Source organism: Sinocyclocheilus grahami, unplaced genomic scaffold (assembly GCF_001515645.1).
Source record: "Sinocyclocheilus grahami isolate Dianchi unplaced genomic scaffold, SAMN03320097.WGS_v1.1 scaffold356.1, whole genome shotgun sequence".
In the NCBI taxonomy this organism is placed as follows: domain Eukaryota; kingdom Metazoa; phylum Chordata; class Actinopteri; order Cypriniformes; family Cyprinidae; genus Sinocyclocheilus; species Sinocyclocheilus grahami.
Window position 1 is genome coordinate 1,283,946 of NW_015505535.1, and position 27,962 is coordinate 1,311,907.

General features: G+C 37.2%; 2 protein-coding genes across 2 annotated transcripts in view; both read right to left on the minus strand.

Annotated features, from left to right (window-relative positions):
- Positions 1–104: 104 nt before the first annotated feature.
- Positions 105–13,476, minus strand: rps6kb1a (ribosomal protein S6 kinase b, polypeptide 1a). The gene is made up of 15 exons (XM_016229719.1): positions 13,045–13,476; positions 11,951–11,994; positions 11,707–11,824; positions 11,021–11,089; positions 9,978–10,125; positions 9,764–9,821; positions 8,634–8,734; positions 8,415–8,505; positions 6,966–7,056; positions 4,654–4,761; positions 4,495–4,557; positions 4,319–4,396; positions 4,081–4,188; positions 2,027–2,139; positions 105–1,469 (listed from the first exon to the last, which is right to left on the minus strand). Exons 1-15 carry the CDS (start codon positions 13,114–13,116, stop codon positions 1,214–1,216), a joined length of 1,518 nt encoding a protein of 505 aa, XP_016085205.1. The 5' UTR covers positions 13,117–13,476; the 3' UTR covers positions 105–1,213.
- Positions 13,477–18,999: 5,523 nt separating this feature from the next.
- The window catches only part of LOC107548878 (vacuole membrane protein 1-like), a 68,210-nt gene continuing 59,247 nt past the window's right edge, over positions 19,000–27,962 (minus strand). Inside the window, exon 7 of the mRNA XM_016229720.1 lies at positions 19,000–20,096. Coding sequence (XP_016085206.1) covers positions 20,043–20,096 — 54 coding nt within the window. The 3' untranslated portion in view covers positions 19,000–20,042. The remainder of the gene's footprint in view (positions 20,097–27,962) is intronic.

A 27,962-nucleotide genomic window follows, 5' to 3' on the forward strand; every position in this document is an offset into this window, starting at 1 on the left:
TTTCAAAACTCGTCTTGGTGTCTTCAATATTAGGATTAAAAATTAAATAAATTAAATAAGCATTCTGTTTAAAGTCAGTATAGTATTACTGGAATTTGTGTTTGTGGATGTGGCTTAGAAAGAAGTAACTGTACTCTGGATTATGAGGATTTATCCAGTAGTAATATTAATATAGTAATACAGTAGTTTTAAAATGCTTTGGTCAGAAAATTGGTTGTTAAATAGCTTTTTACTGTTGAAAAGAAAAACAGTGATTTGATGCCCAGAGTGCAGGTAGATTCATACTTGAATGTATGAATTTGAAATGTAATCAAGAGCAGATCAAAATAAGAGAATAATGCCTTGAGGTCATCTAACACTGTCTCATGAACCTGCAGCAAAGAAAAAAAAAAAAAACATTTTTACTTCATAGTTTATCATTGGTAGGTTAGACTAACACGACTATAGAGCTCCAAGTACCCTACATCTGTGATTCTAGGGGTCCTAACAACTATTGATGAATTAAGAATCAAAAACAAAGCAAATCAGACAGATTCCTCAAGAATGTAGACCTGGATCTTCTTGCCATTTTAAAAAGACAATTCACCCAACAATTAATATTATGCCATCATTTACCCTCATGTCTTTCCAAACCTGTATGACTTTCTGTTCTTCTGTGAAACACAACAGAAGACATTTTGAAGCACGATACAACTGTGTTTGTCCACATAATGAAAGTCAATCGGTCTAAAACAACAAAACAAAATCTTCTTTTGTGTTCCACAGAAGAAAGAAGGCAAGTTATACAGGTTTGGAATGGCATAAAGGTGAGTACATGGCAGAATTGATATTTTTTGGGTGAACTATCCATTTAAATACTGTTACTTTTAGTTAGAACAGTCAAGCAAAACACAATAACAAGTGGCTCAAACTCAGTGTCTCAGATCAAACTTCAAATATACAACCGAAGATACTATGTATTCTCCCTTATGTTTTGCATGAGCATGGCATATAAAAGATAAACTGTGAAATTCATGCTCAGAGTGCAAGGTGTTCTCTTTTTCATAGCAAGCAGCAGCCCCCCTCACCATAATGCAAGCAGAGAGAGGTCACAGCTCTGCATGCTTGCATGAAGTACACTGGTGCAGCAAGTGTTTAAGAGACAGAAACTGGGTGCAGAAAGGCCTTTTGGGTAATTTGATAAATTCCTAAAATACAAAACTTAAGATGTTCATCAATGATTCATCCTTAAATGCTTGGGTCTCCTGCCGCTCGCTGGGTGAGTCGGTTTCACGAATGACCCCGTGTTGGATGGCTTTTTGATGGGGAGAGGGGCTGACACCTCCATGTTGCTGCTAATGTCCAGCTGCTCCACATTAGACACCTCCATGGGTGTATCAGTGGGCTGCAGGAGAGAGGAGGTGGTTGTGGGCAATTCTGGGAAGGGTGGACCCCGAGTCCAACCGTCTACCCCTTCAGCCTTCACAGGGCTGGAAAAAGCAAGTATGGCATCACGGGTTACGGATCTCGATTCATGTTAAATTACAAATGCAAAACCAGGATAAACATGACTAGATAAGCATGTTACAGCATGTACACAATCTTGGACATAAAGCTCAGATAAATGAAATCAATGTCATTCCCTACAAAATCACAGGGCTGGGAATAAATACACATTTCGATTAGTTAGTATATATATACATATAGAAGTATAAATATATATAGAGAGAGAGGAAGTAGTAAGGCATTTGGGTATTTTTCCGCCTAATGTTTAAATACTATTAATTCGGACCTACTACTCTTCTCATGTACTGTTTTCCACCTACTATATAGTAGGGAAGCAAGCATATTCAGACACAGCCTGTGAGCTTATTTTAATGATTCATTCTTAAAAGTAATCCGTTTCTTCAAATGCAGATCATGACAAATCTGGGGGGGAAAAAAATCTATATTTTTTTTACCCAGCCCTACAAGATCATAAAACTGGACATAACTACATTATACACACTTCAAACTGTGAATCTAAGTGGAATGAGAAAAACATTACCTCACTGGTGTTCTTGGGCTTCCCAGAAGCTTGCGAGGTGAACGGGATTTTGGCTCAAAAGTGAACTTCTCGTTGATGTTTTCGAGCACAGATGGAGCTATGTACGTAAAGCCCTGAGGAGAGACGACATCCGAGAAGAGATTAAATGGGGGAAAAAAAAAAGTTTGGGTAAGACAAAATAAAAGGGGAAAAAAAGTAGATGAGTGTAGAGGATGTGCAATTATGATGAACCAAAAAAAGAGCATGTCACGCTAAGAGCTGGAAAAAACAGTTAAACAGTAATAATACAGACCAGATGAGAGACATTATCCCTTTCTCGTAAGTTTGTCTACAAAAAGAAGTAATTTACCACACACTGACAATGTAGGTCGGAAGTCAGAAATGAATCTCGTACACATTCTTGAGTGCTCTACACAGCATGCTGATGATAATTAAGATCAAATGGTGTATAAACAAATTTGGAGGCTTCAGTCGGGTTCTTGTTATGTTTGGACTATGCTGTCACGTACACCAAGGCTTTAGTGGTGAGTAATATTACACTATTTGTCTGAAGAACATCTTTGTTTATTTATCTACACTACAACTCAAAAGTTTAGGGCCAGTAAGGTTTTTCTGAAAGAAATTAATACTTTTTTTTTCCATCAAGGATGTATTAAATTGATCAAAAGTTACAGTAAAGACTTTTACATTGTTACAAAAGATTTCTATTGCAAATAAATGCCGTTTATTTGAACTGCTGAAAATTTTGTTTTAATATATTAAATATATACACTACCGATCAAAAGTTTGGGATCAGTAATGTAATGTTTTTTAAAGAAGTCTCTTATGCTCATCAAGGCTGCATTTATTTGATCAAAAATACAGAAAAAAAAACAATCTTGCAAAATGTTATTACAATATAAAATAATGATTTCTATTTTAATATCCTTTAACATATAATTTATTTCTGTAATGCAAAGTTGAATTTCCATTAGCCATTACTCCAGTCTAAAGTGTCACATGATCCATAAGAAATCATTCTAATATGCGGATTTATTATTAGAATTATCAATGGTGGCAACAGTTGTGCTGCCAAATATTTTTTGGGGAAACTGCGATACTTTTTTCAGGATTCTTTGATGAATAAAAAGTTAAAAAGAACAGCATTTATTTAAAATATAATCAATTATCAATTTACCACATCCTTGTTGAATAAAGTATTTAATTTCTTTCAAAAAAAGGAAGAATAAAAATGTACTGACCCCAAACTTTTGAAATGTAATGTATATTGTTAGAAAAGATTTCCATTTCAAATAAATGCTCTTCTTTTTTAACTTTTTATTCATCAGAGAATCCTGAAAAAAGCATCACAGGTTCCAAAACAATATTAAGCAGCACAACAGTTTTCAGCACTGATAATAAATCAGCATATTAGAATGATTTCTGAAGGATCATGTAACACTGAAGACTGGAGTAATGATGCTGAAAATTCAGCTTTACCACCACAGGAATAAATTACATTTGAATGTATATTAAAATAGAATAACTTTATTTTACATTATAATAATATTTCACAATATTAAATTTTTTCCTGTATTTTTGATCAAATAAATGCAGCCTTGATGAGCATAAGAAACTCCTGTAAAAAAAATAAAAAATCGTTATGATCCCAAACTTTTGACCGGTAGTGTACTTTTTTTTAAATATAAAATGACAAATTATAATAACATTTCACAATATTACTGTATTTTTGATGAAATAAATGCAGCCTTTGTGAGCATAAAAGCCTTCTTTCAAAAACCTAAAAAAAAAATCTTATGACCCCTGAATGGTAGTGTATACAAAGCAGTACCCTATACTATCAGTAGCCCATAATATTGTTAATATCATACTTGTAATATTTTCTATTCTGTTATTGGCCAATAAACATAAAAAAAAGTTCCTTATTGGTGCATTTCAAATAAATGTAATACAGCTGGAGTCCTCACAGCAGTATAGTGTTGGTGGAAAGACCATATATTTAAAAAGTGCAGAGATAAATTTAGCCCAAAAGGTGACCAGGAAAACAAACTGACCAGGAAGACTTGGTTGGCGCTTTCGCTGAGTGTCGAGTCATCGGGACTGTCCACGGGAGTCTGACTAGTGAACTTGGAGTCAAACTGGCTAACATCATCTGCTGATCGCTGCAGAAATAGAGTTCTGTGAGGAGTTATCATCAGATACTATATCATGAGCTCTATAATAATAACTCTAAACACGCAATAAAAGAGACAAACAGTTGATTGTACAGAGAGAGAAAACACTATCTCGTACCAAAAAAGGCTTAAAGGGAGGTTCAACTTTAAAAGACAGCAGTTCATCCCAGTTCATGTGTCTGAAGAAGGAATGGGCCTAAAAAAATAAAACGGTTTTTAAAATATATAAAAAGCCACTATATGCAATCTCCTGCTTTTATGATAATAAGTCTACTGTATCATAAGGGCAGATACCTGGAGATCTAAAGCATCTCTAGGACCTGCTCCCATCCTCGTTGATGCGTTTCTTCTCAGCAGCTGGGTGTGAAACACACACAAATACACAACCCCGTTAGTTGAGCAATAGGAGAATTCCACATTGGCGTGAAACCTGATTGACCTTAAGACTTCTACCTTTTTCAGAAGGTCCCGTGCTTCTTGGGTGAGGTAAGGTGGAAGGTTCAGTTTGCACTTTAGGATTTTGTCTATGGTTTTTTTCCGATTCTCTGCAGTGAATGGTGGCTGTAGGAGAAAGTTAAGAGGTTAAAGAACAGTCTGGGTAAACTTAGTTTGTACTCTGTGCACAAATTCATAAGTCACTTGATGTCTTCACAATAATGCTTATTTTGTTTTTAAATCTGTCTGAATGGGAGGAAATTACATTCAACATCTAGCATCAAGTCCTCTAAGAGCTCATCCACAACTCAGCCAGAGTTTTCCCTATCCAAACTTTTTTTTCCCCTCATTCTTCTGTAAACACGGCGTCGTCTCAAGAAATATCTGCTTACACACAAAACCACTGAAACCAGATTTGGTTGCCACTGAAACCACAAATGATGTAGTATACATGCGAGACCAGTATGTGGCACTGTAATTCTGCCACAGAGATGCACTAAAAACGGGTTAAGGTTAGATGGTATACAGATTCATCTACTGGGCATGCGCACATCAATATAGCATAATTTTTGTCACACTGCATTATTGTAAGAGGTAGGTTTAGGGTTGGGGTAGGTGTAGGAGTTAATAAAACACAATCTAATAGGTAGAAAATGACATTTATTGATAGCTTCCGCTTTTAGCTGTATCCCTTCTAGACACAACCCTAAAAACGGAGAAGAAGACTTGGAGCATGGCAGAAGTGGGGTGATGACATCATCGTTTCACAAAATATACGGATTGGCTGTACACATGAAAACGCAAGGGTGTCATTTTCAGATTTATCCACTTTGGGACCCGGTTTCAAAAAATAGCGGTTTCAGGCTCCCAAAATGCCGGATCCGTCTGGACGAAACGCCGATATGATACAAAATGTTTACGTATACAGCTAAATGCATCTCCGTGTGGATGAGGCCTAAGAAAAGTGGAAGCGGTTTTGTAGGAGAAACCCTGTATTAATGCTAACAGATTTAGAATTAAATGTCAAACAAGTGCATACAAATACGCGGTTCAGGTGTCCGCATACTTTTGGTCATGTAGTGTTGGTTCCAGGTTTTATCTAAATTTGTTTACATTAACTGTTTGAATAAAGTTCCATTAAATTTATTTTTGGGTTCACACAGTCAAAACAGTGTCTAAAGAGGTCACAAACTAGGGCAATAGAATCTCTGTCTAGCAAAAAAATGTCAATAGAACACCTCACCAGTGATTATCAATAATGAATTATCACACGTATTCCTTGTCAAGATGTAAGGTCTTCCTCGGTCTAATTAACTGAAAACTAAAGTTAATGAATGGCAGGAGGTTTATGAGATTGTATATGTATATGTATGTATGCATGCATGCGTGTATATATTAAATTTATTTTTGGGTTCACACAGTCAAAACAGTGTCTAAAGAGGTCACAAACTAGGGCAATAGAATCTCTGTCTAGCAAAAAAATGTCAATAGAACACCTCACCAGAGATTATCAATAATGAATTTTCACACGTATTCCTTGTCAAGATGTAAGGTCTTCCTCGGTCTAATTAACTGAAAACTAAAGTTAATGAATGGCAGGAGGTTTATGAGATTGTATATTGTATATGTATATGTATGTATGCATGCATGCGTGTATATATATATATATATATATATATATATATATATAGAGTGCTGTTCTACTGAACTTTCTATTCATCAAAGAAAAACTAAAATATTAAGCATCACCATATAGAAAAATGATCAAATAAATTGAGCATTAAATGAGCATATTAGATTAATTTCTCAAGAATTATATGACACTGATTGTCAAGTAATGGCTGATGAAAATTCAACTTTGCCACTGCAGGGAAAAAATAATAATTTTTAAATAGATATTAGAAACAGAATTTTATTTGAACAAAATTAGACAATAGAAATGGAACTTGTAGTTGTAATATTATTTCACAATATTGCGGTTTTTACTGTATTTTTGATCAAATAAATGCAGTCTTGGTGAGCATAAAGGACTTATTTAAAAAACATTTAATCCCAAACTTTTGTCCAGTAGTGTATGTATTTACATAGACTACTCTCCCTCTCCCTCCATATATGCATATGTACAGTGGGTACGGAAAGTATTCAGACCCCCTTAAATTTTTCACTCTTTGTTATATTGCAGCCATTTGCTAAAATCATTTAAGTTAATTTTTTTTCCCTATATGTATATATTTATCTACAGCTTTCTGACCTACTTTGTCTTTAACTTAATGTAAAACATTAATGGAGAAGCAACATATCAGGAAGGAGATGTAAGATGGGACACTCACAGCTCCTGTCAGCATGTCATACATCAGTGCTCCCAGACTCCACCAGTCCACAGCTCGGTTATGGCCGCTTCTCATGAGGATCTCTGGTGCCCTGAAAGAGGGAGAGGACAAGAGAAACAAAGAGAGAGAGACGGAATGAATGAGAGAAGAGAGAAAAGGCCTGCACACCAACCATTTTTTGTGCTGCAGTTTTTTTTACTTTGACCTAAATGACACCGGAGGCTCCAAATAAGGCTTCAGTTAACATGATTGATGGAGTCTCTGACCTCCATGAACTGCTCTGTATGGACTTTCAAGAGGCCACATCGTTGAAAACATGATTTTTCTTGCTCTTTTAAAGTGAAGTTCAAGTTGGTAAACAAAACAAAGCTCCCTTTCTAGCCTACACAGACCATTTATTTGAGAAAAAGATGCAAAAACAGGCTGCTTAGAAATTTTCATGGTTTGTACAACATCAGTATCAACTTGGCCAATTCTGATTAACTTTGTTTTTACAATATCCATTTACATCTAGAAGTTACATTAGCATAAACAAGTTTGTTTAAAGGTGCACTAAGCAATATTTGAAAATGCTTTTGACCACAGTGTTGGACCGAGTCCCAAAACACACTTCCTGCCAATCAGCAGTAAGGGGCGTGTCTAGTATGGATGGGGAGAAGAAAGCGCTCAGCTGGAGTGCACAGGACTGATATTAGCAGATCGGGGGAAAGAAAAAAAAAAGGGAAAATATCAGAGGAACAAAACATTAAAAAGACGGGTTACGATCAGGCAAGAGGTAGGACCCGTGTAAATATCGGAGCAATGCCGTCTTCCACGTGAAATGGAGCTAAACCATTCAAACATGAAAACACACTCTACTACCAAACACATTCAACCTGAATTACCATAGTAACACACATTGCTTTCACTTATTCATGACATCATACCCATCATATGCCTGAAGGCATAGCAGATTGCGTCGTTGCCAGGGTTGTGTACGGTGAGCGTGATTTGACCAAGTACATGTTCCTGGGTCAATATCCTTGTTGATCTAGAAACATCATTCCAATCAACCAATCAGAATTGAGAGATAACTTTTCAGGAAATGTCAGTTTTAGGCTTACAATCAGGATTAGGTGCTTCTACACCCTTGTTAATCATTTCCCTCTGATTTTAGGATTAAATTATGGGTAAGGTTAGGTTTAGGGGTAGGGATTGGGTTAAGTCTGTATTTTTGGAAAGTAATGTTGATCCAGGATCAACAAAAGATGTTGATCCAGGAACATGTCTTACTTGGCAAAATCACGGCGACCGGTTGTGTACATACGTGTGGGGCGGAGATATCAAAATAGGTGCAGGGTCCTGCTGGGGTATGGACGTGTTTGTTTTGGTGCTTTCAAATATCAACATCGTTTAGCAAAATTCGCTTAGTGCACCTTTAATTGGGTGAAAATGTAAGTTTGTACATACATGTACTCTATGGTTCCACAGAAGGTGTGTGTGACGGTACCATCGTGGATCGACTCCTTACAGAGTCCAAAGTCTGTCAACTTCACATGACCTGAGATGAGAATGAAATGAGCACATCCAGAGGAGAACAGTCTTTATTGAACAGGCAGTGGTGCAAGTCTGACGACTATCTGGGATAAAAGGACAGGTGTGCGTGTGTGTGTATGAGTGTTTTATTACCATTGTTATTGAGCATGATGTTCTCTGGCTTCAGATCTCTGTAGATAATGCCTTTCTGATGAAGGTGACCCAAGGCCATGGAAATCTCTGCCAGGTAAAAACTAGGAAGGAAATCAAATTAGACGGTGGTAGGTAGTTAAGCAAGTAAGTAAATAAATAAATAGTTTATAGAAATTTAAATGCTCACAAAATCAATGGATTCAAACATTTATTTTCTTTGTTAAACAAAATTTAAATTGTATTATTATTGTATCACATTCAAGCAATTAAAAAAAAATTGTATGTATTTTTTTTTATTTCTCGATATAAATTAGGGTTCAAAAGATTCCTAATATATAGTGCAACAGTCATCCAGGCCGCTTTCGAGGTGATTTATTCCTTTTTGGAGCTTGACAGCTCTTGGTCACAATGAATTGTTGTACAGAAAAGAACTATGTAAAGCCTCATTAAAAATATTTTAAAATTAAATGTGTGTGTGTGTGTGTGTGTGTGTGTTTGGTATGTATTTTTTTTTATTTCTCGATATAAATTAGGGTTCAAAAGATTCCTAATATATAGTGCAACAGTCATCCAGGCCGCTTTCGAGGTGATTTATTCCTTTTTGGAGCTTGACAGCTCTTGGTCACAATGAATTGTTGTACAGAAAATAACTATGTAAAGCCTCATTAAAAATATTTTAAAATTAAATGTGTGTGTGTGTGTGTTACAAAGAAAAAAATAACATCATACAGGTCTGGAACAACGATGAGGGTAAGAAAATAATGACAGATTTGTAAAAATGTTTTTTTTGGATAGAACAATCCCTTTAATAATTCAGATATATTTCATAATTTTTCTCCAAAGCATCACAATATATATGCATTTATATATTAAAAAATAATAATGAAAATTTTAACAAATTAACAACTATAATGATTATTGCTTCCAATAATTTTCAAGGAATTTCATATATTTGGTCAGACAAACTACCAAAGCAGCATTTGGGTAGGCTATACAAACTACATTTGTTAAGTCAATGAATTTTGAAAGCCTCCTGGACAAGATCAACGTTTACACACAACAAAGGCGTTTCAACCAGATAGCAGACAGGTCATCTTGACCCCTGATAAGACTGATAAAACTCCACTTACCAGGCTGTGTCCTCCAAGAAGATCCCCTCCCTCTCCAGCTGCATGAACAGCTCTCCACCTGTTACAGAAACATGATTCCAGATTTATTCTCGAAAACAAGTCATCAAATTTTCCTCAAAGCCAAGACAAATAATACTACTGCTAGAATTTATTTCTGTTCAGGATTTGATGACTTGTGTGCTCAAGGAAGCACCAGTAGCTGTTTTGAACTCACCGCTTAGGTACTCCAAGATGAGGTAAAGTTTGCCTCCAGTCTGAAAGGCGTATATGAGGTCCACAATGAAGGGATGCTTAACTTCCTCTAGGATGCTCCTTTCTGCTTTAGTATGAGCAGTATCCTTTGCATTGCGAACTATCATGGCCTGTTGAAACAGACAAAAGCAACAGAATACATTAAGAAATGTTGTGTTTTTAAGTAAATGCCAAGCACACAAGCAATGTCTGTACGTTTTCATCCTGTGAACATCTATTCGATGGAGGGTTGTACCACCCCTAATCACAACTGTGAACTCATCAGGCTGGTGTCATTAATGCTTTTATTGTTGTTGCAATAAACAGACGTGTGCAAATCTAATTTGGGAATGGAATCCGCAGCATTTCAATCATGCAAACCACAGAGAACAACGCAGCATCAATCTCAAAATTAAACTGCATCCATGGCCTCAGTACACAGCCATCGCTTGCACTGCTTCTGTCATAGAGTGGTGTAAAGATAATTTAGCAGCTACAGCTACAGTGTACAATGAAGAGTCTACTAAGTATTGATAAGAGCAGACCCACATTCTGTTGGTATGCAAATCTGGTTGACTGAGATTGCATCATATTGTGACCACATCATGTTGATAAAGGACCAAATCTGCCACTCATGCGTGGTCTTGCCAAATTAGACTCTGTTAAGTATGCTATTATAGTGCCTTGTGTTCTAAATACCTTAAACTAAGCATTTTAAGCAAAGCCATATTCCTACTATTGAATGCTACAGTGTGTTTCTGTTATGATCCACTTGTTCGCAAATGCAAAGTGACAAAATAAGTGAATCTAATATTAAACAATTTTATCAGCTGTTGCAAAAAGGAAAAACGCACTAAAACTATACAAACAATCATTATCGAAACTGTTTATAGGTAATGATGAAACATTCCTTAGACATTATTCACAGGCCTGCAGCAAACCACACCAATACAATCTGTTAACCAGCAGGACCAGGCATGATGGAACAACCCATGCTGACTTTCAGGGAATTTTAGGGGGCCATACCTTTTTCAAGACCTTCATGGCAAATATCTTCCCAGAATCTGCCCCTGTTACCTTGCGAACTTGAAAAACCTGTTTTTTTAAACAGAAAAGGACCAGTAACATATATAGGCTAAGATGACAGTCCAATAAAAATGCCACAGTTAGATCTACAATAAAAATCTGCAAACGAAAACTAAAAGCATTAAAACCTCAGTGCAAACAAATTACGTACAATATTGTTTTCAAAAGTCAGCAAGACAAAAATTTATGGATACCATTCAGCAAGGACGCATTAAATTGATCAAAGGTGACAGTAATGACATTTATAACGTTACAAAAGATTTCTATTTCAAATTAATGCTGTTCGTTTGAGCTTTCTATTCATCAAAAAAATCCTGAAAAACATGTATGAAAGCAACAACTCTTTGCTGAAATTTCAGCAAATTGCAAATACTTTAAATTACATTACAAACTATTAAAATAGAAAGCATTTATTTTAAATTATAATAATATATCACAATACTACTGTATTTATTTTATTTTTAATCAAATAAATCAACATACAAAGCTTCTTTCAAAAACTCTTACCGACCACAAACATTTTTAAACAGTAGTGTTGGCTACATTATTCTGCAGCATTATTTATGTGTTCAAACTACACCACATGCAGGGAGGAAACACTGGGTAGCACAGCTAGTCTTGCTTACCTTGCCATATCCTCCTTTACCCAAAACACGAAGCAACTCAAAACATTCTGGACGATTCTGCTCCGTGCCTTGATTCACACTGTTCTCGGAGATCTCGAACTTCTCGCAGTCTTCCATACTGCTCCAAAACATTAAAATATCAACATAAAATATCAAGAGAAGACATTTCACTTTTTGAAGGGCTAAATTCAAATGACATCATCAAATTACACAAATATAATCAGGAGCACTTTGACATACTCACAATTCAAAGCCACTGCACTGGTCCATGCATTCATTACTCTTGGCCTGTGGACAGAAACAAACTTTTGGGGTTTATGGTAGGTTTAGAGTGTTTGAGGTGTGGACTGCAGTTTTTTTTTTTTTGTATCTCTGCAGCTTTTCCACCAAATGCACAGTGTGCAGATCTGACACGGCCATTAAAGCTCAATCTATACCAGTGACTGATGCGCACTGGCTCTTTTCCATCAACTGGAGTATTAAGGTCACTGATCGCTGTTATCACATTACAAGACCCAGTCTAACAATACAGAGAGTGTCAGACCAAGGCAAGCTGGACCTATGGAGGATTTTCTGTGGTTTCAGAAGTAATTCAGGAGCAAAGCTAGTCTAAAAATCTGACATTCAAACTTTTGAACACTTTTAGCCTCTAATGTCTATTTTGCTTCAATTTCGGTGATATAAAAAGTAGCTGCAGCTGAAATGTTTTAAAAGTGAATTGATCTCATATTTAATACAATTCTGAAGCTAGGTATCCAAAAATCTTGTTTAAGCAGGTAGCTGTGTTTCTAGCTGGTCTGAGTTGGTCACTATGTCTGGCTAATATGTGCTTCAAAAAAATCAGCTAGATAGAATATCTTCAGTTTGACCAACTGGTTTATAGCTGGTCCAAGAAGATCCACCATATTAACAACCAGCTTGAACCAGCTAATGTCCAGCTTAGACCAGCTAGAAACCATCTTAAGCTATCTTAACCATATTAAGCTATTTTATACTCTAAAATCGTATTAAAACAGACAAATATGTCCACTTATACTAACGATATTGACATGTTTTGTCATATATATATATATAATATATATATATATATATATCATGGTAAGTACTTTGTAAATGTATCATCTTGTAAAACATTTGTAAACCATATAATAATCATACAGTAACGTTACCATGGTAAATATTAAAGTACCATGGTATTGTCATGTAATAGTTTACTACAGTAGCCATAGTACTTTTCTGCCGTGTTTCTGAAGCGTGTAAGGTGCCGGATCGATCCTCAGGCAGGTCCAGGCGATGCGGAAAAACTGAAACCGAGCCGGTTACCGGTTACATACATACCCCGTCGGCGAGCTCCTCGTCCGAGACGTTGTCCTCCGGCGGGTCCAGGTCGATATCAAACACACCAGCCATGGCCACAAGTCTCTTTACACACTCCAATACCGGAATAACGATGAATACAGACACCTCATGGTCCGGCACGACTCAACAACGCCATAACCGGCTCTGGTAACGTTACGCAACGTATTCCTACGGAGATTAACTACCGGTAAACGATAATCACGGCGAACAGCGAGTTTCACAGAGCGTCAGTGCGCATGCTCCGGAATGTGTAAAACAACTGTCAACAACTACATTTACGTTTTTATTTATTTAAACACAAAATGTCTTCCATTTTACTCCGGAAGGTTGTAGCTGAGGTAAGTGGGTGTAGGGATACAAAAACACGTCATTCTATGCGTATAGGAAGCTGATTTTACGTGTAGTACCGCTGCACTGCCAGCAGGTGTCGACAAAAACCTTGTTTTGCTTTCGGCAAGAGCTTCAAGTGCGTGCTGATAGCTACTGCATAATCAGTAGTGTGCCTGTTTTCAAGCATCATTTAATTATGAAATAACTACAAGTTTCTTCACCTGATTAGAGGGTATGAAGAAAGGTTTTCCGAAGTTGTACACAAAACAAAGATTATTGGGGTAACGTTACGTTGTAAAATACTATTTCAGTCGTTCTGCTTCGAAGTTTCTTTGTAATTGTCTATTTTGTTCAAAGTAAATCCCACACTATTTTTTCAGTATGTATACACATAGCCTATATACTTACATTTCCTTTTATGGTATCATTAAAATATATTGTGTTGCTTGAGCATATTTGTGAGACCCTGGACCACAAAACCAGTCATAACAAGTAGCACGGGTATATTTGTAGCAATAGCCAACAATATGATATATGTATGGGTCAAAATGATCAATTTTTCTTTTATGCCAAAAAAATCATGAAGATATTAAGTAAAGATAATGTTCCATGAAGATATTTTGTAAATGTCCTACCATAAATATATCAAAACTTCATTTTTGATTAGTAATATGCATTGCTAAGAACTTCATTTGAACAACTTTAATTCCCTAAAGTACAGGATTTAGATTTTTTGTCTCTCAGCCAAATATTGTCCCAACCCATAGGCTACATCAATGGAAAGCTTATTTATCCAGCTTTCAGATGATGTATATCTTTCGGGAAAAATTACCCTTATGACAGGTTTTGTGGTCCAGGGTCACATTTGATTTTGTGTAGAATAATTAGGCCTAGGTGTCTTATCGTTTAGATTTGGGAGGATATCGAGGTACGAGAAAAGTTTGATCTTTTTGCCAATATTGGATTATTCATGAAGAGTAATTCTATTGAATGAGGGTAATTATTCAAACCTTTCTTCCTATCCTAAACTACTTTCAAAAGTCAGCAAGCTCGCCAAAAGGCATGGCTGGAAGAAAGATGCAAGCTCACACACTATACATTGTTACAAAGTGCTGGATAGCCACAATTCTCTGCTCCCCACTTTAAAAACCACATGAATGGATCACAATGGGCACTTTGTGTCACATATGCTCCTAGCAGGAAAAAAACCAAACACTATGCAAATTATAGTTACAGGGACTTTCCAAAGTTGTATGTTTTTGAAAACGAGGCATAATAACTCATTCATACTTTACACAACCTGACACAAAAACAATGCACATCACAGTGTATGGCTGTTGATAGACTGATAATATATCAAGCTATTTGAAGCTTAATTGTTTGCAATAAAAACGGGCCTCGTGTTGTAGATTGTAGACACAGATTGTTCTCTGTTCCAAAATGTTTAGAATGAGAGCAGGAAGCTAACCGTTGATCAAACTCTCATTCTTCTGCTAGTTTTAATGATACATACCTGTGGGTTTTACCTTCACCCAGATAACATGCACTTCGTGTACGTAAAACGTGAGGACACTTTAAATTAGGCCTACAAAACTGTTAATATGCAAATTTTAAAATATTATTTTATAATAATTTTAATGCGTACCTTTTATATTTAAAAAAAGTATTAAAAATAATATCCAAAATTGTTCACCTATGCTCCCTACTGGTTGCTCGAGGTAAGTTATGCACGTTGAAAATCTAACTAAACCCGCAAAAGTGTGATGTTTGGTCACATGCTAAGCAAAAACACCTTATTGTGCAAGCTACACAAAAGATTGGTCATAAGATGGAGGAGGGTTAAGAAACTACAACTGAACATGTCAAGCCTTATTTGAATATTAAAACCTGTTTGAAGGAGTGATTTGCATGATGGCGAACCCTCAGGAGAAGCTGCTAACTGCAGCTAGTGGGCGTGATCGTTCCTGAATGAATCACATCACCAAAGGAAGGGTCACCCAACAACCATTTCATTCTGACAGGATGAATATGATATTAAACAGTACACATTTTCGTAGTCGTTTTTTTAAATAATCAGATCTTATTAGCGCATAAAGGAATGACATCTGCAGGATTTACTATTGCAACTAGACTTTTTTCAGTGTTAATATATTTTAAAAAGGTTATCTTTATTTTAATACATATGTATATATTATTATATTTATTATATTTTATTTTTAACGGCTCATATTTTAGTTAACCTAAAATGTTAACTTAAAACATTCTTAACTTTATATTTCTGAAGCTTGTTGCAATTACATTTCATTGCCTGCAATTACTGTTGCATGATGTATTGCTCTGCATTAAACAAACCTAGATGTCTGAACAATATACTGTCAATCTTACTACAAAATTTCATATTTGATCTCAACTTACATTTTTTAATTTTACCTGGACTTTGAATTTCTGAAGCTTTTTAATTTCATTATTTTTTTTATTCATCTTTATTTTCATACATATGTAGGCCTATGTATAGTATTTTTTAATGTACCTTAACTTCAAATATCTTCAGCTTGCAGAAATCACATTTATTAGCGTTGCGTGTTGTATTGCAGCACACTGAACAAACTTACAATATATCATAAAATTCAAATAATAAAATATATAAAACTCAACTCAAAAACCAGGAGACGGATTGACATTTAATTCATTCATCTTTATTGATTCACACTCAGGACACATACACAGACATACATGAATGGCAGAGGGGGTTCCCTAAAGTACAGGATGTTCTGAACAGTTAGAGGAAATGATACGACTCTACTGTGAAAGCCAAGCAGATCACCCTGTGGTTTTACAATGGAGAAAAACAGAGGGAATTGCTTAATGAACATCTTTTTAATTTAATAACAAATACCAGTTGCACATGTTAGATAACGACTGATCAGTTATATGACAGAGAGAGAGAGAAACAAAACTGTAGAGCAAGTGCAAATGAAGGGGTGGGCAAAAAGATCTGTCATAGAGTGTGTTGCAATAAGGTGTGTTCTTTCTGGATACTCAAGAAATTCAAGTGGACAAAACCAAATGCTGAACGTGCGCGCGGGCACACACTCCCTTTCAACGAGAAAGGCTACGCAGAAACACGTCAATCACGCTCTCTGTAAACACACACACACACACACACAGAAAACATTTCTTTCATAACGACCCCTCTAAAATTAGACACCAATATCGAGACAAAAAAAAACGTGAGTATAAAAAAAATATGGTTATAAAAATGACAACTAACGTACTACTAATAAAAAAAACAGACACGATTAAAAAAAACGAAGATATTTACAGGGGATGAAAAACCCCAAAATGTCAGACAGCCTACAGACTGTTGTCGCCGGGCTAATGTAACAGCCAACACCAGTCTGATAAGCTATTTGACACACAGGGAGAGACTTGTCCACAGTCCACACCAATAAAGAATAAAGACACATAATGAATAATTAACTCACCAATGATGAGACGAGAGGGTGGGGCTGGACGAGGGGCGTGGCCATCAATTCTAACGCTATAATGATTTAAATCCCGTTATGGAAGAACCGAAAGCTTTCGTCCCCTCATTCAACGGAGCACTGTGTGAGATAATCGAAAGCAGTGTTTTCTGGGGCACCATCGTCGCGCTCTAACGGTAGAAAGAGTGTCTCGCTGGATTTTCAGACACAACCTCTCTCGCGCCTCCCCCCTCCCCCCCTCTTAGCAGTGTTGCCATATCCGCGTATTATAAGCAACTTTACATCAAGTCAATTATAAATACTGGCAATCGCCGCCTTGCTGTTTTCGGGTTTGTTTGCAGAACACATGCATGTTTTGAGATTTCAAAGTTACAGGCATGTAGAACTGTATAAAACATCATAACATTTATTATTCGTACAATTTACCAGTACAATTTGCATTATTCTTGGTCAACAGAGTTTTTTTTTAACTTCGTATTACTCTTGTATAAATTAAGTTATTAATTCATTAATTGTTATTAATTCAGATATCAAATTGTATGTGAAATCTTTTTTTTTCCCCAAAAGTATATACTTACATGAAACATTATTTTGTTAATTAGTCATTAATGTCATAAAATCTGTTTCTTTTTATTTTATTCTATACATTTTAAATCTCCGTAATCTAAATGTTTCATGCTCATCAATAAATTCCAGCGTTTCCATTGGCTTGCTTTTTTCACGAGATCTGGCAACACTGCCTCTCAGCCTCTACGCCAGCAGCGAGTGCATCGAGTTCAGCGGAGGGTTCGTTTAAGGTAACGGCAAAAGAAAATCCACACGGTTCCGTTTTTTTATACGCCTGCAGCTTCCAGAATCACATACAAGGGCAGCGTTACAAAAAGGCACCGAAAAATCATTTCACAAGCAATTGAAAAAAAAAGACACGAAAAGAAGCGACGGACAAGTCGTTTGCCTAGCTGCCTTATGTTATGCCACCAGTGTAGTGGTTCTCAATCTGGTCCCGGTGGCCCCCGACACTCTACATTTTAGATCTGACACACCCATTTTAGGACACGGAGCCTCTAATAATGAGTTGAATCAGGTGTGCTAGATTAAGGAGACGTCCAAAATGTGCCGTTTTGGGGGACCACCGCGTCTAAAAATGCTTTAGCGTTTTAAGCTGAAACTACTCGACACTGTAAAAGAGGCAAGACACTAACCTTTCAAATTGACAGACAATCTGTTAGTCAAATCCAATCTAGCAGCGGGCATCCTCCAGCGTGACCGGATGCGCTTCAGATGTATAGAATATGAGCGTTAAGGAGAAACGTGGCAGCCGCCCACGCACATATGTGCCCGAACACACGCGCTTCATAATCTGATTGAATGCTGGAGTGGCCCTGTAGTGAGTCATGTGGTTACACACACACACTCGCTCTCTCCTTCTCCCTCTCCTCTTTGGATTTCGGGGAAACAAAACAATAACTCTAGACGAAAGGAACATTATGATTCACCAAGCTTTTAGAGCGCAAGACGATCTTTCCTCAGAAGAAGTCATGTACCGCAAGCACTAGTCAATATGCATAACATCTTATAGCGACTTTAGAGTCAGCGTTTCTTTACATTAACTTCCTGTTATAGCTACCTAAATTCTAATTCTGAAACTAGAATTATATGAGCGCTGTGAATTGGTTATATGCTGAATTTCAAAGCACATAAAGTGACTAACAACGCATTTTAAAACTAAATTAATGCAGTCTGTCCCTTAAATGTAATAGACCACACACACAACATAAGCCACAGTGCACCTTAACATCTCAATCAATGGGATCAGATAACCTGTGCAAGACAGAGCTGAGAACATGAGTATCTCAGCACAAACCACCAGCTAAGCAAGCACATTAAAAAGTAAAAATGTTAACCGATAGCCATGTTACAAAAGAAACCTCAAAGAAAATTGAGAAAAAGAAACCTATTATTCTAACAGCAGCTCTCATGAGATCGAGGAAGCTATTCGATTTTAGGTTAAAATCGGTTTCTTGATTTAGTTTTGCTTTAAATTTGTTGGAAGCCATAAGTTTATGATGCAACAAACCATGCTGATCACCATCTTCTAAAACCTGTAAGGAGAAAAAGACAGTCAATTATGCTTAATCATCAATGCATTATCTCATCAGAAACATCTCCGGTTAAGCAATCACTCAACTCCACATGCATTTCCCTCCAATCTCTCCCTGTATCTTTAAAACAAGATTTACGTTAGTGACACGCGCACGGTGGCATCGTTACTTCCTAGCGGTTGAACAAGCCTGCAGCTTTCCTTAAGTAACCGCAGGAGGTTCAAGTTACCAGAAAAAAGGAACATTGTTCCAGAAACATCCGTAATCTCTCATTGTGCAACTTCATCTCTTTCTTTCTCTCTATCTCTCTCTTTCATTTCCTCCTCCCACACGTACGCACGCATGCACACGAGCTGGAAAAGCACTTTAAATGAAACACACTTTAGATGATTTGCACACGGGCAGACGAAGGTAAAAAAAAAAAAGGTGTAGCTCTTTGTTTCCGTGCGCACTTGTGAGGGAACAGCGGTGGCAGGAATCGAGAGTACAGCCTCAACCTCTCCCCTCCTCCTGCTTCCCTTCCCAACGTCCCCCAACCCTCCTCCTTCTTCTTTTACTCCCAGGGGCCCCTCCCGTCTCCGGCAGCCTGCGCTGGGTTCAACAGGGTTTGGCTGCCGGGGGTGGGGGGTGGGGGGGTTAGTGTGACGCGGGGGAGTGTCCGGTTCATTCAAATAGCTCGGAGTATGACTCAGCATCCCTCCTCAGCCAGACCCCGAACAGGCCCCCGCGACCAACCACCGCACGGCCCACGCGGAGCCCCTGACACTACGGTCTGCCACATGCAAACAATAACACCTCAACAGAATCACACGGTTGAATAAAACCAGTCTCGAAGCGATAATTAGGGCAGGGAGGTAATTAGGATGTGGAACAAAAAAGAAATAGGGGTACGCGTAATAAATTAAAAAGAGGAATGGAGGATAAATATACAAAAATACAAAAGCCACGTCTGGGATTGAGGCAAATTTAAAGGTTGAACGAAAGAGATGAGTGATGGGACTTACGATTGGGGTGGCCTCTTCTGCGCGCTGCCCGGTGTTGTAATTTTGCCCTCTGGGCCTCAAGGTACTCCCTGAAAGGCTTCTGCAGAGAGGCGCCAAACAGGGGAAAAGCTCTGTGACAGAAAAGGAGAAGAGGAGGAGGGGACGAGACCGGAGAAAGAAAGGGAGGGAGAGTGAAAGAGAGAGAGGTCACATAAATTTCACTTACCGACTCCGAAAGGTCAGTGAGTTTCCTTTACCCCGCTTCTCCTCTCTCCGCTCGCAGAGAGAGGGAGGTAGAGACCGAGCTCTTGTTATCCCAAAAGACAGAAACTCAAATAAGGGAGGAAAAAAAACTAAAGTACAGCTTGTTCTGGGAACTACATATCCTAAGCACTTTAAAAATGATGGAGGGAAAAAAAAACACACAGAGAGAGAGACGCATACGAGAAGAAAAAAAAGCTTGTCCTGACGGCATGTTCACACAGGGAGCCATCCACACTCCCCTGTAATGTCCCTCAGCTAGGCTGAAGGAAGAAATGAATGATTTCTCAGAACTCTCACATTTATCACTGGTGGTTCCTGTAAGAACTGGTTCCAGCCAATTAATGAGGAAGTAAGTCCATGCTGTGTGATTACTGGTCGAGAGAGTGTGTAAACCCCACCTACTTCAAGCAGGAAGGCGGGGCTCTGTGAGAGACAGCCCATATTAGGAAACCCTTTTATGAGATTTAGCCACTACCTACACCCCCCCTCCAACGGACACACACACACACACACAATCACATGGAAAGGAAAAGAGAAGGAGATTTGCCCTGGCATGGCAAATGGCCCCTCCCAAACAAGTCGAGGAAATAAATTAAAAATAATATATTTATTTATATATATATATATATATATATATACACTATATCTTAAACTTAAAGCAAGATTTTTCAAGGCATTTATTATTAAAATGTCATTCAAATTTTTTTTTTACATGACCTGATGCTCTCTGACACATTTGATCACTTTACACAGTCATGTGGCCGATAACGGTCTCTTTGAACTCTTCATTTCACAGACGCAAACAAGCCCCTCTGCCCACTCGAGTTTCTGAAAGTGCAACTTCACGGATAAAAAATAGATGAGCTCATACCGGTTATTCTGTTAAATCATTAACCAAACACACTATCATCATCCACCCGTGATGTGGGTTAACTAAACGCAAACACATCAAGCCCAAAAAAGCACAAATGGAGAAGTAAAATGATGCAGGCTTATAAGGACGTTACTGAAAATCCACAAGGAGATTTATGGCAAATGGCCCCTCCCAAACAAGTCGAGGAAATAAATTAAAAATAATATATTTATTTATATATATATATATATATATATATACACTATATCTTAAACTTAAAGCAAGATTTTTCAAGGCATTTATTATTAAAATGTCATTCAAATTTTTTTTTTACATGACCTGATGCTCTCTGACACATTTGATCACTTTACACAGTCATGTGGCCGATAACGGTCTCTTTGAACTCTTCATTTCACAGACGCAAACAAGCCCCTCTGCCCACTCGAGTTTCTGAAAGTGCAACTTCACGGATAAAAAATAGATGAGCTCATACCGGTTATTCTGTTAAATCATTAACCAAACACACTATCATCATCCACCCGTGATGTGGGTTAACTAAACGCAAACACATCAAGCCCAAAAAAGCACAAATGGAGAAGTAAAATGATGCAGGCTTATAAGGACGTTACTGAAAATCCACCATCAAAACCAACACCCACACACCTCAGAGGAGAACATACCCAAATCCAACCAACTGTAAACACTCAGAGGAGCTAGCATTAGCACATCTGAAGCCTAATCTCAGATCTAAACCATCATTAGTTTTTTTTTTTCTGTCAGCGGGGTTTTGCAGTACAGCTATAGCGAAACGCTGCTGCGCTAGAACAAAGAGTCAGATCAAAAACTTGTGTCTTTGTGTTTGAGAAATTGGCGGGCTCCAATCGAGCCTTGTCCGATGAGCCATGGTGAGTCAGTGCCCGTTCGAGTCAGACATTACACTCCTACCAACCGTCAGAAGCATGCTACTAAACCATGAGCACTATCTCCATGTCCATAAAACAAGGATTTGCACTTCTGGAACTTTCTGGGGCAGGGATCTCTTTGGAAAAACATGCTGGACTAAGAGATATATATATTCACTGTCAACATTGCATGATCTGGTCATATTTACATTTTTAGATGACAAAATGTGTTGTGATATGTCTTGGAAAATGCTTGCGAAGAGCATATTTTGTTCACGGTGGAACCCATGCGATTTGTACAATGAGGGGCAATAAAAGTGAGTACTTGAAATATTTCCAAAAATATATCTGGCATGGTTTTGGAGTGAAAACATCTTTTATGGTGGGAAAGTATTATTTCTGCTGAAAGTGTATATCATGAGCTTATCAGAAGAAAAACAACATATAGAGTCAGAACCAGAATTATTGTGCATATCTGAGTAGGAAGGAAAATCCATTTTGAGATGTTACGACATTTAAATGCTGCAGAGAGATGGAATGCATTTGTTTTTCAGTTGCATGTGTTCTCTAATGATTATAATAAAAAAAACTGTATAAAATGTGATTTAAAAAATCTGTATGAAATGTGTTAAAAACGGTATATCTTGCTAACTTAAATGAATAGTCACTCCAAAACCTATTTCCAGACAGATATTTCCATCACTATACACTAACTGTATAAAAACATTTGTAATTAATTGTTCATGCATTAATTATAAAAAAATTTATTGACAAATAACTAATGCTAAAGTTGCTTCTGTCCCATTTATGAGTAAAACAAAAAAATATTGTTACGGCTGCAACTGTGTAACACTTGGAAGATTAAAAAAGTAAATTCAAATTATCAACCTAAATTGTTTATTTTTCAGATACATTAATAAAAGTGTATTTTTGCACTGTTAAATGTGTTAATTAGGAGAAAATCTCTAAATCACGGTGTGATTTGATGTTTTTATTTAACTGTGAAATAAATGCTTAAATGTGCAATTGCAAACACACCTCTAATGTACAGTGCATACTATATATATTCTAAATACAAGTAATTTCCCTTCATTTTTGTATTGTATTGTATTAAATGTAAAGTGTGTAACACCGTTCTGTGCACTCTACAGTGTTGACTTATTTTGCTGTAATTGCATCATAATTTCAAGTTCTAACTTTTCATATATCTTTCATACGAAATTTCCTTTATGATTTTTCTTATGAAAGTAAAAGACTTAAATAACATTGCACAACATAGAAGCAACTGATGTGCATTCATTAAAATATTGGAAGAGAAATGGCAGTTTAGTAATTAACTATTGGTAAAAACTGTATGGTATCAATAATCAATAAAAGATTTTCTTTGTCATATCAGTTATTTCAGATAAATAGGATTTACAGGAAAGCCATGAGTCATTGTTTATCAAATCTGATCATGTAACGGCTTTTTTGCAATGAGGAAAAAGCAAGTAAAACATTTGTTTTTAAAAAATAATGTTACTTTTTGTATTAAACATTTGAATATAGCAATTATATAAAAATTATATTAAATGAAATAAAAATCTAGAGTGAATTAGTAATATATACTCTACATGTTTTTAATCTCTCTATACATTTTAAATTCAAGCACAAGTTATTTATATTTCATATCATATTGTATCTTACTATTTATTATTGTATCAGTTAAAATCAATACAATTAAAAAATTCAAAACTGACAAGACTCTTAATTTACACCAATACACATTGTGCAAAACACCTAATGAGCGTATGTCAGCAGATCAAGACCAACTCTTCACATAATCCCTTTTCAACTCTCAGCTAGGATGAGTGCAGCAAGCTAACAAAGTTATCAAGGTTCGCCATATTGATTAGTATTGATTAGTCATATTTAAGTGATGCTGAGGATATGTTACGTCCAGCGATAAAGCACAGGTGAGCGGACGGGGGTATCTGAGGTCATTTCATTAGTATGCTGGCTCCTATGTGTCTGTCCATCTCCCTGCTGAGTGACATCAGCAACAGGAAATGGGAGATGATTCAAACACATGCAGGGAAGGATGATGATCCTCAAGCACAGGATGATAAAGATGCTGGTCATCGATGATATGAAATCTAGATAATGACAGCGCAGGCTACCTCGGCTCAAGGCAGGTTTGACCGCGCAAGCTTCTGACTCAGTGTGCTTGAAGTTTTTGCTAATGTCAACGAGATCCGGCGAGAAAAATTAAGAGACAAAAAGAGCAATAGAAAAAGCTATGGATGAGGAGTGAGGCATGGTGGCAGAGAGAAAGACTGTGCGAGTACACTCAAAACAACAATATTTTGGCTAATATTAATTCAAATGTGGACGGTAGGAAATGGGTTTTCTTAATAAACTAGGCTGTAAATACATCAAACTAACTTATAATAGCATGTATTCAATCTAAACACAAGGTAACCCCTAAACCGGCAACATACTGTAATAAAAACTCCTTTAAATCCCAACATAATGGAACATTAAACACAAACTAAGTTTCCCTCCTTTCCTTATCTTGCTCAAAAATGCATAAAATAGGCCAAACACTTAATTCTAACATTTAATCTTCCCATTCGGTTCCATCCAAAGCATGCTGGGAACTGGAAATCCCCTGCCTGAGTGCATAAAAATGATCCACGTGGTCCTGTTGCAAACGGATTAAGTAATTTTATCAAATGTATTGAAATTAACTTTACAATTTGTTGCATTCACTCCTTTTAACCAAATAAATGGAGGAAGCAGCATTTTTGAGTGTAAGTTGAACCAGTATAATGGATGAGAAGAACAGAATGAGGCCTTGTAACACCATTAACTGAATTACCTGTCAACACTTGTGTTTTACAAACTGTGATCTTTGGAGAGGTGACTAAACCTTACCCAGAAGCAACATCATGCAAGAAGAACCATGGGATCAGCATGCAGGAAGGTGAAAACATTTATGGCTCTGTGTTCCCCAGCGAACAACATAGGGATTTTTTGGAGGTAAACAGGTTCCAGCTTCCCTTTACTTCTCGTCCCTCTATAAAACAGTTAATAATTCTCAGTCACCATCTGACAACATTCTAATGAGCTATCATTTCCTGTAGCCGTTACAATTTTTGTCTCTTATTTTTTCCCCCCATGCTATTCATTTCCTTGAGACTGAATTCCTCAAGCCTTGAGTCACAGGTGACCTCTGACCTCAGGTCCCCTCTAAAGCTGCCAGCCAATGTTTCCTCTAAGCTGTGCATGTGCATGGTCACACACTGTCGCTACCGCACAAATGGGAACAAATTTCCAACAGATTCTAGACTTAAAAAAATTAATAAATAAATAAAAAGAGGGACTAACCTTGATATTTTATAATTCAGAGTTTTACAAAAAAGGATGGCATTTCAAACTCAAGCCTACTGATTTTTAGTACAGAAGTGTAAATATTCAGGGCTGACTAATTCACAAGATAAAAACCGCATTACTAGAGAATTTTAGTCATCTAGATAGGCAATTTTTTTAGCGTTTTATGAGCCTGACAAAACTTATCTTGACAAATTGAGTTATCATGAATTTTACTGAGGAAAACAAGACTATATTAACATATTTTAGAAGTCCAAATGAGTAATAATTAATAATAAAATTAAGTCAAAATCTAAATTCATAATGCATATTGAATCATTTATTTCTCTGGCTTTAACTAATTATGCATTTAATCATGTAAATTTATCTAAAACACACACATAGCAAAAATTTAATAAATGCAAATTTATTAATTGATATTCAAGTCAGATTAATACGATAAATTAATTAATTGTGTATTTAACACACACACGGGAATACATACTGTATAAATGTAAAATGTATAAATGTATAAGTCTATAAATCATTGCCAATTATACATTTATATTCTATGCCTGTTTAATAATCTAAATAATTTTATTTATAATCTATATGTTATATATTTCTCTGTTCAGGTGGATGAAGGACACGCCCAATAAAAATAGGTTGTGCTCAGCAGGAACAAAAATTAGAGGGAACATTGCCGCCAGCTGATGAGGACGGCCATCTTTAAATAAAGGGTGTAGGCCATACAGCAGTGTATATCTACAGCTTCTCACACACAGAGACACATCTGTACACACTAATGACGCAAGAGGCTTAAAAAAAGGCCTTGATAAGTTTCTCCTAATCATTTACAGTGCAGGTATTTTAAAACAAAAGAAGGTCACGCTCTGTGGAGGAATTGATAAGTGCACTGCCGTTCACCTCTGGTCTGGTTCTTAGTGTCAGTAAAAAACTAGCTCCATGTTACATGAGGATCTTTCCCAATGACCTCATGAGCAAACCATGAGGACGTGTCCTGAATGGAGATCCCCGAACTCAGGGTATTAATCACTCGCACACACACACACACACACACACACACACATACATTGCTTTACGTGCTCACATTCATTCCTGTTTTCTCCACCAGCTGTGCCAGTCCCATGTTTAAACAGTAAGAATGAAGTAAAAAAAAACAAAAAAACAGACTAAACAAAGGAGAAGAGGAAGACAGAAAGAGAGGGGTGAGATCACTCCTATTTTGGAAAAGACTTATCAGCACGGGACTGGGTGACAGGGAATACTGATCTCTTCCCCTCTGGGTCTCAATGCGGGCTCAGAAGAGAAAAAAAATTAGTAATTATAGCACACTCATACAAGTGTCACTTCCCACCACACCGGCTAGACACTCATCACCTCGAACGCACAAACATGTGTACACAAACGGGCAACTGTGCATACAAACTCACACCTCCACTAGAGAGCCAAAACATTGATTACATTACATTTAAAATCAGATTAGAGATCCAATAATTAGTGAGCCACTTTTTTACCTAAAGCCTACACAGGCAGCTGTCTAGCAGTCATGGCACCTCATTAGAGATCAATTTGGAACATTATCACTGTAAACAAATGTTTTTTGAAGTTGTAAATTAAAAAAAAAGAGAGAATAGAGATTGAATAGAGTTTCAATAGAGATTGCCATTAACAAGCTACTAAGCTAAAAACATTATACTCTAATAAGAATAAATACAAACCACATTAAAGGGGTCATATGATGCGATTTCTGTTTTTCCTTTCTCTTTGGAGTGTTACAAGCTCTTGGTGCATAAAGAAGATCTGTAAAGTTGCAAAGACTAAAGTCTCAAATCCAAAGAGATATTCTTTATAAAAGTTAAGAGTCAGCCACACCTACCTAAAAAGGCTCGTTCTAACACACCCCCACATAACTACGTCACTATGTGGGAAGATTTGCATAACGCCGCCCAAATGTTCACACAAAGAAAGAAGGCGTAACTTTTATTCTTGCTGTAGTATTGTTGTTGCCGCCACCGCCGCCATGTCGTGAAGGCGCTGTGTGTTTCGTTGTGAACGCGAAACTACTTTGTTTGGCCTTCCAAAAGAGGACGATATCTGCTTCGTCATGCCTGTAGCTGATCCGTGCTGGTTGCTGAGGAAATACAACAACTTTGCGCTGTGGATCACCGGATCGGCTTTCACCGTGGACGAAGCGGAGTCCAGACCGGGGTCGTCACATGTGGTTGCCGCAAGCCCACCGGCCGCTCCTTCGTCGAATCCGCCGTGCGCGCCGTTCTCAAGTGCGCCGGCCACTGCTCACTCTAGCCCGCCGGCCGTTCCTCAATCTAGCCCGCCGTGTGTGACGCTGTGTGTTTCATTGTGAAAGTGAAACTGCTTTGTTTGGCCTTCCAAAAGAGGACACGACTAGAAATCAGTGGTTAAGTTGTATTTACAACACTGTTCAAGGACCCTTCAACCCAAATATTCAGATGTGTGCAGCACATTTTATGGAGGACCGTTTCCTGATCCTGGGAGAGTAGACTACAATGCCGGCTGTTCTGACTCACAGACTGTAAGTAAGTATTTTTATATTTAAAGTATTTGCCACTGATGATTCAAACGCG

Excerpts from the sequence above, each read along its gene's own strand:
- rps6kb1a (XM_016229719.1), bottom strand. The coding sequence starts at position 13,116 with ATGGCTGGTGTGTTTGATATCGACCTGGACCCGCCGGAGGACAACGTC. Across the intron at positions 7,057-8,414 it reads TGTGGAACCATAGAGTACAT|GGCACCAGAGATCCTCATGA; the intron begins GTATGTACAAAC and ends TCCCTCTTTCAG. Across the intron at positions 4,762-6,965 it reads ATGACATGCTGACAGGAGCT|CCACCATTCACTGCAGAGAA; the intron begins GTGAGTGTCCCA and ends TTTCTCCTACAG.